Here is a 13,201-nt window from a genome sequence, read left to right as displayed (position 1 = left end):
AAAAGGGAGGAAAACCAGGCTCCCCACTCAGATACCAGCCACTACAAAACCACTGCCTCACCGGAGTTGCGTCCGTCGGACAAGGAAATGTTGTGTCAGGGTTCTCTGGAGCAGGGTTGATCGAGCTGGCTTGTGTGTAACTACCAACCCAAATTATTTGGACCTAGTTTTGTCATTGCTACATTATTTTTGTGAGGCTTCCTACCATTAGCCTTCTCCTCTGGCAGAAGGAGACACTTTGAGGGAATGCCTTTGCTTTCTTTGCTTGGGAACCCTATTTTGTGAGTGATGGAGGAAAGCGATGAGCAGGTATGTGCTTCACCAGCACCACACGTTCTGCTCAGACTTTGCTGTCCCCTTTAACAACAGCTAAAGGCTGAGCTGCTCTGCATGATAAGCATGAGGTGGGAGCGGTCAGCTTCACCACCATGCAAATTTACCACCACAAAGCTCAGTGGATCCCCACAGCAGAGGGCAGTGACGGACCCATTGCTGGCTTGAGCTGTCTGGTGGTTCCTCCACAGCCACGTATTACAGGGCAGGGAGCTCCAGGGAGCTTTCACAACGGTTGAGACATGCACTGTCTGTTCAGATCCTGATCCTATTCCTGCTCCATCTTTGGAGGCAGCCCAGTGGAGTACCAGGGCTGCTCAGCTGTAACCCCAAATGCCATAAGAAAAGCTTTGGAAAAGGGTTGTTGATTCTGCAGAACCAAGGCAGCTTACCAGCTCTTTGAAGAAGGCAGCCTCTTTATGCTGCTCTGAGTAGCGCTCGTACTGGTCCAGTCCGTCCTGCAGCTTCAGGGTCAGTGTGTCGTAGTTGGACCGCACCACTTCCAAAACCTGCAGAGACAGCCAAACACAGCAGAGAAGTAAGCACCCACAGATGCCTCCATCCAAGAGAAGCAAGGCTGAGGTAGATGGCACCTGGTTTTGCAACAGGTACAGCTTTAACAGCCAATATTTGCCTTGTGACTAACCCCATGGAGGTAGGCACTAAAGTCTTCCTAATACCAGTAAGGAGCAGCCCTCAAACTTACAGAATTTCTTCATTCATGGCAAGAGTGGATGAGTCTATGACAGCACCAGCATTCCAAATACTATCATGTCACCGGGTGAAACAGATATGATCCCATTAAATTAAACAGCTAATTAGCATGTGTACACCACAGTAGCCCCCATGCAAACACAGGTTTGCCTGACCCCATGGTCCTCCCAACACTAGTTTTGCCAGCAACCTCCCTCCTGGCTCGCTAATTGCTATTCACAACCTGCTAAACCACCAGCTTCTGCAGCTGCCAGGTCAGCTTCCACACAGGACACCACACTTGTTTCCTGACAGGAGCAAAGTTCTGACATCACTAAGGGAAAACCAACTCTGGTACAGACTCTGGTTTTGCAAAGGAGGAGACACAAATTCAGGTCTTCCTGAGCAGCAGATACTTCATTATCTTGCCTTCCCAGCAAACAAAGCCCTCCAGCTTACATTACTGCCATCGTCTGCTTCCAGCACTGGGCTATACTTGCAAATTCAGTTACATGTCTCTGTCCTATTGTACTATTCCTTTTCCTAACTAGGGAGCACCAAGAGGGACTTCCACAATGCTTTTTAGTTTCAAAGCACTGCATGGACAAACACATTCCTCAAAGCATTTGTGAGATGGTAAGTAGTGATAATATTCCTACCAGGAATCATATAGCTAAGCACTCCTGGGCAAAACATATGCTTGAAACAACTTTCTTCAACACATGAACTTCTTTCTTAGGCTGTTACCACTCGATCTGAGAGCTAAACAGCAGCACAGAAAGAATAGCAACATCTGACACTTGCATTACAGTAGCCTCTGCTCTGGAAAAGCCTCAGCCAGGAGGACTCCATAGTGTGAGGTGCAAAAGGAAGAGAACTCTACCCCGAGGCATTCACAGTTCAGGAGAGATCCTAAGAAGAGCACTGCAGAGGATGTAGGACAGCTCTCAATTGCACTTTTAGGCAGCTGTCAGCTCCTGCCCTTTAGAGGACTGAATGGTGTCCTTATATTCTTTACACGAGGGTTCCTAGACTCCCTTAAAAACCTTCTTTCTCTCTTGTTTTCCCCCAAAATTTGCACGTGGCAGCAGTACAGAGACACTCACGCAAACACTCAGAAACAGGCTAAAGCCCAAGGTGGTAGAAGCATCATCCAAATGAGGACTGAGGGTAAAAAAGGGTCCTGGAAGTGGTTCTCAGGTGAGACGGTCACACGGCCGAGTCTCTTTGCGGCTCAGCTGTCCTCCAGCATTGCAGAGCCAAGCTCGGGGTAGCAATCAGTATTTTGCAAGGTTACTTAAGTACAGCCTGTCAGCGTTATGCTGCTGCAAGAGCATGCAGCCTCCTCTCCAGGACTCATTTACTAATGCTGCTTGTCAGCTCACTGGCAGGGAGAAAGAATCCCCTGCAATGACAGCCATCTCCAAATTCAGTCTGGCCCTCTTGTTCCTCTGTGCAGGAGCGGTGAGAAGTATCACAGAGACAAGAGCAACGATGAGAGAAAGCCACCTGGGTACAGGAATAATTTAGTCTGGGATGCACCTATCCACTAGGGATGGAGAGTAACAGTACCACACAGTTTCTCCTGAGCAATCACGAATCTAGCAGCTCGCATGAACCGGAGGCCTATCCTCCTGCCAATCTGGGGAAGCCAAGCTGACCAAGATAAATAAGCTGTAGGAGACAAACCCTGTTTGAAAGGTGAGGAGTAGAACATGCTTCTTCAGTAGTAACTCAGAGCAGAGGCATTTTACTCAGGGCTACCACACTCACCAGGACCCTTCCCTTGGGCTCCTCTTCACTCCCCTGTGCCCCCACAAGCACAGTGCTATAAGGGGTGCCCAACACTGATGTCCATGCTTCTCCATGAAGCGGGATTCACCCTTGCTAGCTCTGAGTAGAGATCTCTTCAGATACTCAACAGGTGCATCCTCAAATCACCATGAGGAGGAGTAAACTGAGGGCAACAGTGTGCTCTGTAAGCAGCATCCTTTAAATCAGCCTCCTGTGTCACCTTTGAAAGGCAGCAAAGAACTGGGTTTGATCCTCTAGGAGGAGGACAGGGAAAGAACAAGAGCCCCCAAAATCTCTCCCGTGTTACCCACTACTTATTGTAATCTCTGCAGTGAACTTGAGATCAGCTTATCCCTTCAGCTATGTATTTTCATTGGCTTCCTCTCCTTATCTCCTTTAATTATGAAATATAACTTAGAAAGGGTAAGTTAAAAATAAACAGCTTCTCCTCACTGCCTGATAATTTCCTTTTCTTGCTGCCGCTGAGAAAAAAAACACTACGTGGGATCTGAGATAAACCCACTCACAGATCATTTCACTTCATATCTATAATGGATGGGAACTGTTACCGAGATTAGGACCTGCCATCCCTGAAACGATTTCATCTGCTCTTTAAGATGCAGCCGCTAGACAGAGGAGAGGTTAAAGAGCAGCAGAAGGTATTAACAGCATCTAACATCAAGGTTTGAAAGGCATCAGCTTTCCACACAGATGACAAAACCCCTCACATCCTCTGTGTACCAGCAGATTGCACGCTCGCATCCTTCGCCCTTCTTAGGCACTGCTTTGACTTCTGCTCAGGGAAACTACTGCAGGAAGAACGCCCTTCTGCGTTAAACACACGAGATCTTTGTCTGCACCTTTCTGTCAGACACAAAAGAACTACAGCAATTTAATTTTGAGATTAAAGCATTTCTCCTTCAAGGTCTTGTCTGACCTGGTCTTCCTAGAGGTCTCTATGAGAGACTAGAAAAACCTTGATTCCTAGATGGTGAAGTATCAATAACTTTAAAAGGAAGGGACTTTTAGCTGGACTCTCACGTGTGGATTTTAAATAGTCATTCATTTTTTTAAAATCTCATAAGCAGCTGGAAGAATACCACTTCTAGTGTCAGGCAAGGATAGAAGAAAATGGACCACTGATGATTTCCAAGGAGCTTCTAAGCAAGCAACAGGGAAGATAAGATGTGACACTCCTCAGATTTCAAGGATAAACATGTTGGGCAAACTATTTTTAAAAAATGCCTTACAGGATCTTTACAGTAGAAAAAAAAATAAATTAAGAGGAGTCACAAACTAAATCTCTTTTTGTAGGTTACCTCAGGGGGATTAGAGTCTTAAGAAAAGCAGTACAGCAGAAGTGAGCAACTCAGACACGGTCAATACAAGGAACGTGAAGGCTGCTGGATTCTTCTCCTGCAGTTACCTGCACCATCAGCCCCACGGGCTGCATTTGCTCATTTACTCCACCACAACAAACCAGGAGTCAGTGGAGCTCCACCACTGTGACTTAAAGATAATTTGTCATCAAATCTGCCCCCTGCACCACCACTCACTCGCTAACCATCTTCCAGAAGTTCCAGAGAAACGTGTCCCCCAAGCCAACCCTTCAGCAGGCTCTGAACAAGCGCTTCCTCCTGCAGCCACGACTGCCCATGTGCTGTAATTCTCCTCTCCCAGTACCACCAACAGCCTGTGAGCAGGGGCACCCCTCCAGGTAACACAGTGGGGGGACAGGCTTACAACCAAGGGGCTGATGTGGTGTTTTGACTCTCTGCAGCACCCAGCCCGTGCCGTGCTGCTGCAGCCAGAAGAACATTATTTCACAGAGGCTTCTGCTACTTCTTGTGCTGCACACACCAGCTTACCAGCCTCCAAAGGGTCCGTGGAGTCTCATGGACACCAGCTCTGGATCCAGTTGCCCCAGAATCAATTGCCCGTGCCCCAAAACTTTCTACACTCAGACTGTTCTTTGCTTTACCTCTCTCTACACACAGGGTCTTTGCTTACTGTGCCAGAGCTGCTCCCTCTGACTGATCCTCAATGCAAACTGACTTGCTGCACTATCCCAGAGAGATGAGACCGTCTGGAAGAGCCTGTCCTGGGGAAACACGGGGATTACACGCAGCAGCCTCTGATCCCCACCCTGCCCAGGAGAACACAGCCTCTATCAGCAGCACAGCCAGAGAGGGAGCTGCGCCAGCAATAAATCTAACGGGCAACACGCAGAACTAGGTCCCATCTATCTGGCAGCCATGGTACACTTCGCTGCTTAGTAACTTTTTAACCCAAAAACTCTTTCATCATCTGCAACTGCAGACTCTGCCTGGGCAGAAGAGAAAATCAGAGTGCCACCAGTTCACGCCGCCCAGCCAGGCACCCGGTGGCTGGGAGGTTCTGAAGCATGTACAGGTAATGACAGACAAAGAAAGGAAAATCAGGGGCAAAAAGAAAGGTCTCTATGCTGCCTTTTTAATCAGTGCAGGAAAGGAACAGAGTGCAATCAGTCAGCATCACCAGGACCTTGCTAAAGCCCTTCTGTGACCATAACACAGTCATTAGTTACCACAACATGGAAGCAGATGAAGAACCGACTGAATGATCTCACATCAAGCAAAAGGCCAAAAAAACCCAAACCCAACAGCCCCCACATTACAATGCATCTGCCTCCCGCCCCAACTCTGTGCAGCTCACAAGGCTGGGATGGGGGAGGCTCTCCAGAGCAGGCCTAGCAAGTCCTCCCAGGATGCAAAAGCCAGATAGATGCTTCTGTCCCAGCTGTGCCATGCTGGATGAGGGAGCAGTGAGTCTATGGGGTGTGCAATGCCAACCCCTCACCCGCACTACTGTACAGAGACAGTACAGGGGGCAAGGGCAGCCAGGGACGGGCAAACGTGCCTTCTGTCCTCCCTACATAGGTGGTGGAGTGACTGTGTACAACATCCCACAATTGCCCATGGCAATCCCACCTCCAAAACCTAGACAAAACCAGAAGCAAACCCAGCAGTCTGTCCCCTCAGCTCAGGGGATGGAGGCTGTAAGAAAAAAACATTACAATTTCCCTAGTCTCGTAGAAGCCTGGGGTGCATTTCACACTGCAGTCTTCAAACTGTCTTGTTTACTCCAGGTTTAGCACAAATCTTCCCCTTTCTCTCCCCACCAACCTCCACAAGCAACTCATAGTCCCTGAGCATTTTTCCTAGTGAATTCAACTGAATAGCAACATTTCTCATTGTAATGAAAAGGCTGCTGCCACCTGGACTACAAAGAGGCTATTGCCTCTCCATAATAAAGTGCCAGATAATTGACATAAATTTCACAGTAGTATCTTCTAATTAATATGGAAAATTAATTTTTTTTTTCCAAATGGCATCACACTTCTCACAGAGCAACTCAGAAGTTGCTGATGTGGGCTGGAGTCTTTCCTAGAATTAATCCTCAGAAGTGCCAAAGACAAAGCACATAACTAAATAATTAGAAGTTAAATAAAAACACACACACAGAGCTGTCACATTTCCCAACAGACTCTGCCCAGACCCCAGCTGCACTCACCTCCTTCTTCTCCCTTTTCTCTTTCACTGCCTGCAGGAGTCAAGTTCAGAGAGAGGATCCACCAAGACCACCAGTACTACAGATGTGTGCTGGACACAGCTCCCATCCACAACAGCTTCAAGAAAAGCAACTGCTCTGGGACAAGCAGCAGCAAAGAGCTTACATCTGACCCAACACTACCTTACCTTCACTGCTAAATGCAGTGCTGATGCTTCAACACCATCTCTCATCCCCAAGCTGATGAAGCCATTAATGAAGTATTAATTCCATGTTCATGAATGCTAAGAGGAAGAGGAGGAGGATGTTGCTATGACAGTCTAATAACTCAGATTCCTGAGATATGCTGTGTGTACAGCACACTTCTATGGATCTAGAGGATGTGGAGTGTGTCTGGTGCATGCTATGGGAAAGAAAAAGCGGCTTGAGATGCAAGTGTAGTCATGCCACACACGTGCAAGATACTCAGTGTGCTGTCATGCCTGTTCCAGTGCCCCAAATGTCCCCCATTAAACAGCTCCTGTTTGTACTACATGTGAGTGAAGGACCTACAGCCCTCTCCTGCTGTGGGCTGACAACGTGAGGCTGCTCAGGCTAAGTCTGTAAGACAGCCCCCATCAGCTCACACAACTGTCACTCAAGAGTAGGAAGAAGCATCCACTCTACCCTGAGGGCAGGAAAAATTCCAGGAAGGAGGATTGTTCCATAGCAAAAAGCTCTGCTAACCCTAAAGATTAAGTGACAGCAGTCAAGGGCAAACCCTTCCTCCAAGACATGGAAGCATGGTGCACCAATACAGCACGTACCAGCAATGCTGGGCAGTAAGACATGAGAGGTCTGTCTCAGGTCACAGGAGGGAGGAAGATCTGCAGTGGTGGTCACAGCTGGCCACAAGCCCCAGGATGGCACTGGGCCATGAGTACCTGCCCCAGTCCTGACTGGAGAAACAAAAGCTGACAGGAGCCATGGGAGTCTCTTGTTCAGCATGTGGAGCTGGACAGATGGACAAGGCTGAGCAGCACACAGCAAAGATGAGCAAGCCAGGAGATGGGAGAGAAGGTGCCTCGCCTTTCCTTCCACTGCTGAGGGCAGCACAGGGATGCCTTGCACACAGTACCCACCAGGCTACTCAGACACCTTTTGCTTCCTGTTTGCCAATCTTCCCCTGCTCAGCTGGCTAAGCCTGGACACACTGTCCCTAGGAGCCTGGGGGCGAGCAGTGTTTGCCCATCAGTTTGTCCTCCATCCCTGCCAGTCAGTCCTGGCTGTCCTGCTGTGCTCGCTGCACCACTCTGTGCCCAGCCAAACATGAGGAGACACTAACTCTCCACATCCCAAGCCCTTCCTGAGGACTGCTGTTATACATTTGCGCTTGAGTGGTATTGACATCAGGCTTTGGCACTTCTGTACACCAGGCAAAGTGTTTTGATTGTACATCAAATGTTATTGGTATTTTACTTGGTAACATCAAGGGGGGGCATTTCACATCCCCTTTTCCTCACCTCAGCATAGAGCCATTCTGTCAGGCTCAGAGGACACACAGTAGCTTAGATGTTTGTTCGATGATCTCACTGAGATCTGTGATCTTTAAAGGAGCAAGCCTACAAAGTCAACAGTTTCTACCCATGGAGTGGGTGGGTTCGGTCACAGTCCTTCTCCTCCGCCCACAGGTGCCTCTTCTAAAGACAATTCATAAGCTCACTCAGAAAATGACTGCCTGAACTCTGCTAGCAGAAATGGCATCCCCTTTTGGAGTAAGTTATCTGCTCCAGAAATGTTTTAAACCACCCACAATCCATGAGAAGTTTAGGTGTTCAGCTCTAGTGGTAGGAACCCAAGGCTCACTGGTTCAACCAATCTGGAAATCATTCAGCTTTCAGAAACATCCTGAAGCCAATGCTGTTGCCCAGCTCCACACAGAAGCAGCTGTAGATGTGCAACACATCCTGGTTACGAGCTCTGAAGGGACAGGTCTTCCTTCGCAAGATTCAGCAGTTACTTTAAGCAGAAAGGCTGTGCAGTAGGACAAAGGCAAGTAACAACAGAGAAGTATGGCCACAGACACGAGCTCTGTGCACAGCTTGCAGAGGACTTAAACTTGTAAAAGGTATAGATAGCTAGGAGATACTTATGCAGTTGATGACCCATGTCAACCCAGCCATCACTATAGCTACAGAGTGCTGTGCTAGGAGTGTGACACCCTCTGAGCTCCAGGAGGTGGGTAGCAAAAAAGCCTGCTCACCTCGCCAGCCAGCCTGTGCCATGAATCCTTTGAGTCATTCCCAGAAGTCAGGTCTACACACACGGCAACCCCCATACCTCTTAAATGCGCTTTGCACAACCTGTTTGGGTTTAAAGGACAAGGAGCCAAAGTGCACTTGGCCTCACACTGCTGCTTCTCAAAGACCAACCTGCTTTTCTCAGTTTCACAGATGGTGAGTGGGATTATGCCAACCTGCGTATCCCACTTGGCACAAAGAGCCTGGCGCTCTAGGTGGGACCTTGGGTGCTCTTTCCCAAACTGCAGGGACAAGCTTTTGAGAGCAAATACAGGAGGCAATTCTGTGTCATTCAAGGGAGGAAAATGGGCTCAGTAGGTTTCTGCCAAGAGGACGAATATCCATGAAATGCAAGACGCTGGCACCTCCAGAGCCCAGGCAGGGAAAAAGAAGTCAGAGATCCTGAAACAAATTATTTCAAAAATTATCAACTAATAAAATAAGCACCCTCCAGAGCAGTGTTTTAGATCTGCAAGGGAAGATCTGCCAAAAACTGAATGTGGTCCGCTAAGCTCACCTGTTGTTAGAAATTTTGTGAGGAAGGCAGGCAGCAGCCAGGATGATGGCAGGAGCATAAAACCCTGAGATAGATAGATTTGCTATTTTGGAGTTACAGCCCATTTTGGAGTTGTGAACCCTTATCTCCAGCTGGTGGCATTTATGAAAACATTTCTCACTGCTACGTACGTAAGAGCACTTGCAACCCTGCCAAGGCTTAAAACGCACTGCAGATCGCTACGGACCGGACCGTTAATTTTTTTATTTCCCCATTGTGCTTACAATTAACTTAAGTGCTGAAATGTGATGGGCTGTTCCAGGAGAAGCTTTTTATCTACCAGCTGCATTCTAGAACGGCAGTAAATCAACTCCTGTCACCAAAACATCAGACAAGAGGAAGAGAGCATCCTTGTGCTCGCTGTGCATAGCACCCGTTCAGCCTAAGCGGGTAACAGGCATTCAGCAAATGAATGCTGTGATTTGTGTACAACCTTTTGGCACAACCCTCTATTTACCAAAGACCTTGTCCCCCTGAACACCAAGGAAAAACACCAATCATCAGCAGCTCTGCAGCATCAGTTAACTGACCAAAGACAGACCAGTAACCTTAGTGCCCAAAACAAGATAAAAGAGTTTTAAATTGTGAGTTGCTGCTCCAGTTGAACTGAGAAGCCAGGACATACAAAGCTGTTACAGGAATCAAAGACAGCTACAAGAACCTGAAAAACAGTAGCTGAAGATTTTAAAAAAAGGTCAGAAACAAAAATCTTTCTAGGGCCAGCAGCCAGAAAGCATCCTGGCAAACACCAAGACTCAAATACACAACTTTCCATTCAGGTTGCCTCAACCAGGTGACAACAGATAGCTGGTGCACACCAGAGGAACTTCACTCCTAGTAAAGAAATTCAGATTTGCCCAGAGGACAGCTGACACAGGAGTAAGGCTGTCCAGAGAACAGATTAAAACAGTGTACGCAACGAAAACCTTTCTGTTCAATCAAAACCAGAGGCAGGTAGACTATTCCACTTTGAAGAAACAACAGGGCAGCTTATTCTGGACATGGTCTAATCAAACATCTGCAGTCACAGGAGGTTTCTGGAGCCTGTCACCTGTTCAGGTTCATGGAAATCAATAGAGGACTCAGGAGAGCTTGTGCTCCTCACGCTGCCACTACAGACCGGTACGGTATATCATGATTACAGACACTGACTTTGGAAAAAAAACCTCACCAGGACCCTGACTTGAAGATCAAGACAAATAAAAGGAGAACACATGCTCTGAAAAGCCATGGAGCTTGCCACACATTTGATTTTTCTTTTTTCTTCATCTTTTACAGCAAGCAAACAGCCCCTGCAAATGTTACTGGTACAGCCCTGGGTCTAACACTTCCTGAGAAAAAGTAGATGCTAACCACCCAGCACAGGATTTTTTTTTTTTTAAATGATCAGAAATCTTGTTAAACTTGGTTTGCACAACATGAATAAATTTAATTAAAGGAAGCAGCAAAGCTAAATAGCAACATGCTAAAAAACTGGCCACAAACCAAGTGGATGCTTCTCTCTCTATATAAAGCAAGTCAAAACAATATAGGACATGCCAGGGAAACACCCAGATAGGACTGGAGGAGGAAGGTATGCATTTGGAGGAGCGGAGCTTAGAAAGATCTGTTCCACAGTTCCTACTTACATTCAAGCAATTAAACAGTGACAATAGAAGGCCAGCTACTAATTGCACAACGGAGCAACAAAAAGCGGTAATTCATCGGCCTGAGGAGATGCGTGAAGAGGCGATGGAAGAGGGAGTCCAGAGCTCACCTGCCCACCCAATCGCATGCAAAAACCCAACTCAAGTCCATTCTAAGGAGGGTAAAATACAAGCAAGAAGTTGGGATAGCCAAGAAATCAGATGAGCGAATAACTGCTCGATTATCTGTCCTGCTTTGCAGTTCTCCAATATCTTCCTGAAACAAGGGCACTGGAATCGATAAACCAGATTTAAAACATGGGTTATCACAGACTTACACAGTGACAGTGCAGTACCCCTGCTTTATTTTTGTTCTCTCCCTAATAATTTCTAATTCTCTGTTGCTTTTCTGACCACAGTTGAGCCTCGAGCCAACATTTCCAGGCTTATCCTCCAAGAGTCCTCTTCTGTGTGGCAATACCTAGATGACTTTTACTACAGCTTAAAAGACTTATGAATTCAGTTGTCAACAATTCCTTCCAAAGATACAGCCCCAAAGAAATAAATCTTAGTCATTTGATCGGATACAGATGGCTAAAAAGCTGTAGGAGCAGTATGCTAAGGTGACTAGCTAATAAGAAAAGGTGAGCAGCACTTGGAAGTTCATGTGACTTGACCCATATAAAAGTTTTAGCTATTGAGGCTTTTGCAAATCTGGAGTTGGAACAGACAGCTATAAGCTGCTGGATGATCCTCAGAAACAGAAAATCCTGTAGTGAAAAGGGAACTTCAGTTGCAAAAATGTCTGTTCTCTGGCTGCAGCTGCAAAAGTGGTTTAAGTCAATCTAAGTGCAGGCCACCTAAACACTAATACAAAGTCTGGAGTTCCCCCTTCAGAGGCACTGATTTCAGAAATGAGGCATGCTAATGTGAAACTGGTAAGCCTCTTCAGTCTGGACGCAAGCACTGAGGGTGCTGATGACAAGGCATGGTACTGACATTGGGTTCAGTTATGTATGACATATAACATGTAAGATGTATATTGTCCCACCAAGACAATGAAATTTGTCCCAACAAAGTGACTCCTCATGAACCCCAGACACGCTTTTGGATCCTACTCTAACCTGAAGGAATAAGAAAGGACAATGTCTGTGATGAGGGCAGAAATAAGAGAACCAAATAATTTCTGTGTTAACCCAGGGTGAGAATGGACCCCTATGGATTATCCCACCGTAAAGCTGTGTTACTGTGTGGTCAAATACATGCTAAGTATATTTTTTATATCTCCAAATAACAAGCTTTACTCCTTCGAAGTAAACATTTTAATTTGTTAAATTATCCCCTTCTGGGCAATGACCAGAGCTGAAATGAAACAAGACCATTTATGCTTGGAAGCATGCAAGGCAAGCATAGAAAATGTCTTTTGCCTGTAAAAACAGAGCTGCTTAAAGTTGACTGCTAAGTTAGTTCAAAAGGAACGTTTAAATGACTAGTGGGACATCTGGAAATATGGAGGCTATTGTCCAAGACAATCGCTAGCCAGGGCAGGCCTGATGAGACGCTAAACATCCTTGGCTACAATGGAGATGCGTAGGATGGCTGGCCAATAGTCAGTCAGCAAGGTGAGTCTGATAGGAAGCAGAGAGTTGGGTACCGACCACACACAGAAAACAGGTCAGAGATTTCTGAGAAATCAAATGGTCTGCTGCTTGTTACTGCCTTTCTCAGGGAAAGAAGTCCACATGCACTCTCTGAAATAAACGCAGAGGCACCAAAAGTTGCTGACACTCAGTTATTCCTACTCATTTCTCCTTGTACCCAGTAGAAACCACTCAGCACCCAAGATAATAGCTATGTCTCTCAAGAAGGATTCCTGCCACGGTAAAGAGGCATCTTGCAATCCAAAGATGTCTGGAGGACAAAAAGGGCTTGCGTGCCTGGGAACTCAGTGTTGAACCCTGCAATGTTTGCTCTGCCTATATCCTTGAAGCATCAGACCTACCACCTATTCAGCACCAGTTTTCTTAAAATTCAGTCGCTCCTACCACCCCCAAAACACCACGGCTGAAAAGAGTGAAAAGAGGCATCTTACCTCTGTGAGAGCGAGGGTGTTATCTCCGCAGAGGTTCCGGCGCTGGATGGGCAGGAAGGACACACACAAAGCAGAGGTTTATTGCTAATGGGCCAGATAAGATTATTGTGTTGGCTGCATGCCTGCCATTGACAGTCAAGGACAAGGTGACTTCTCCTGGCACCAGACCCATTCTCTCCAAAAGACGAGGGGAACAGAACTTACACTTCTTTTCCAAAGCACCTCTAGCTGTTGAATCTTAAGATGAGCTAATCAGTACGCAGAGCAGAAAGGTAGAGAA

At 46.8% G+C, this 13,201-nt stretch overlaps 1 protein-coding gene across 1 annotated transcript in view; it reads right to left on the bottom strand.

Moving 5' to 3' along the window:
* Positions 1-13,201, bottom strand: part of ARMH3 (armadillo like helical domain containing 3) — a 126,913-nt gene that overhangs the window by 7,546 nt on the left and 106,166 nt on the right. The window contains exon 25 of the mRNA XM_084265144.1: positions 726-842. Coding sequence (XP_084121270.1) covers positions 726-842 — 117 coding nt within the window. The remainder of the gene's footprint in view (positions 1-725; positions 843-13,201) is intronic.

This window comes from Gallinula chloropus (assembly GCF_964237585.1).
Source record: "Gallinula chloropus genome assembly, chromosome: 5".
NCBI classification, from domain to species: Eukaryota; Metazoa; Chordata; class Aves; order Gruiformes; family Rallidae; genus Gallinula; species Gallinula chloropus.
Note: the sequence above shows the minus strand (reverse complement) of the source record. Positions and strands in the feature narration are given on the sequence as shown.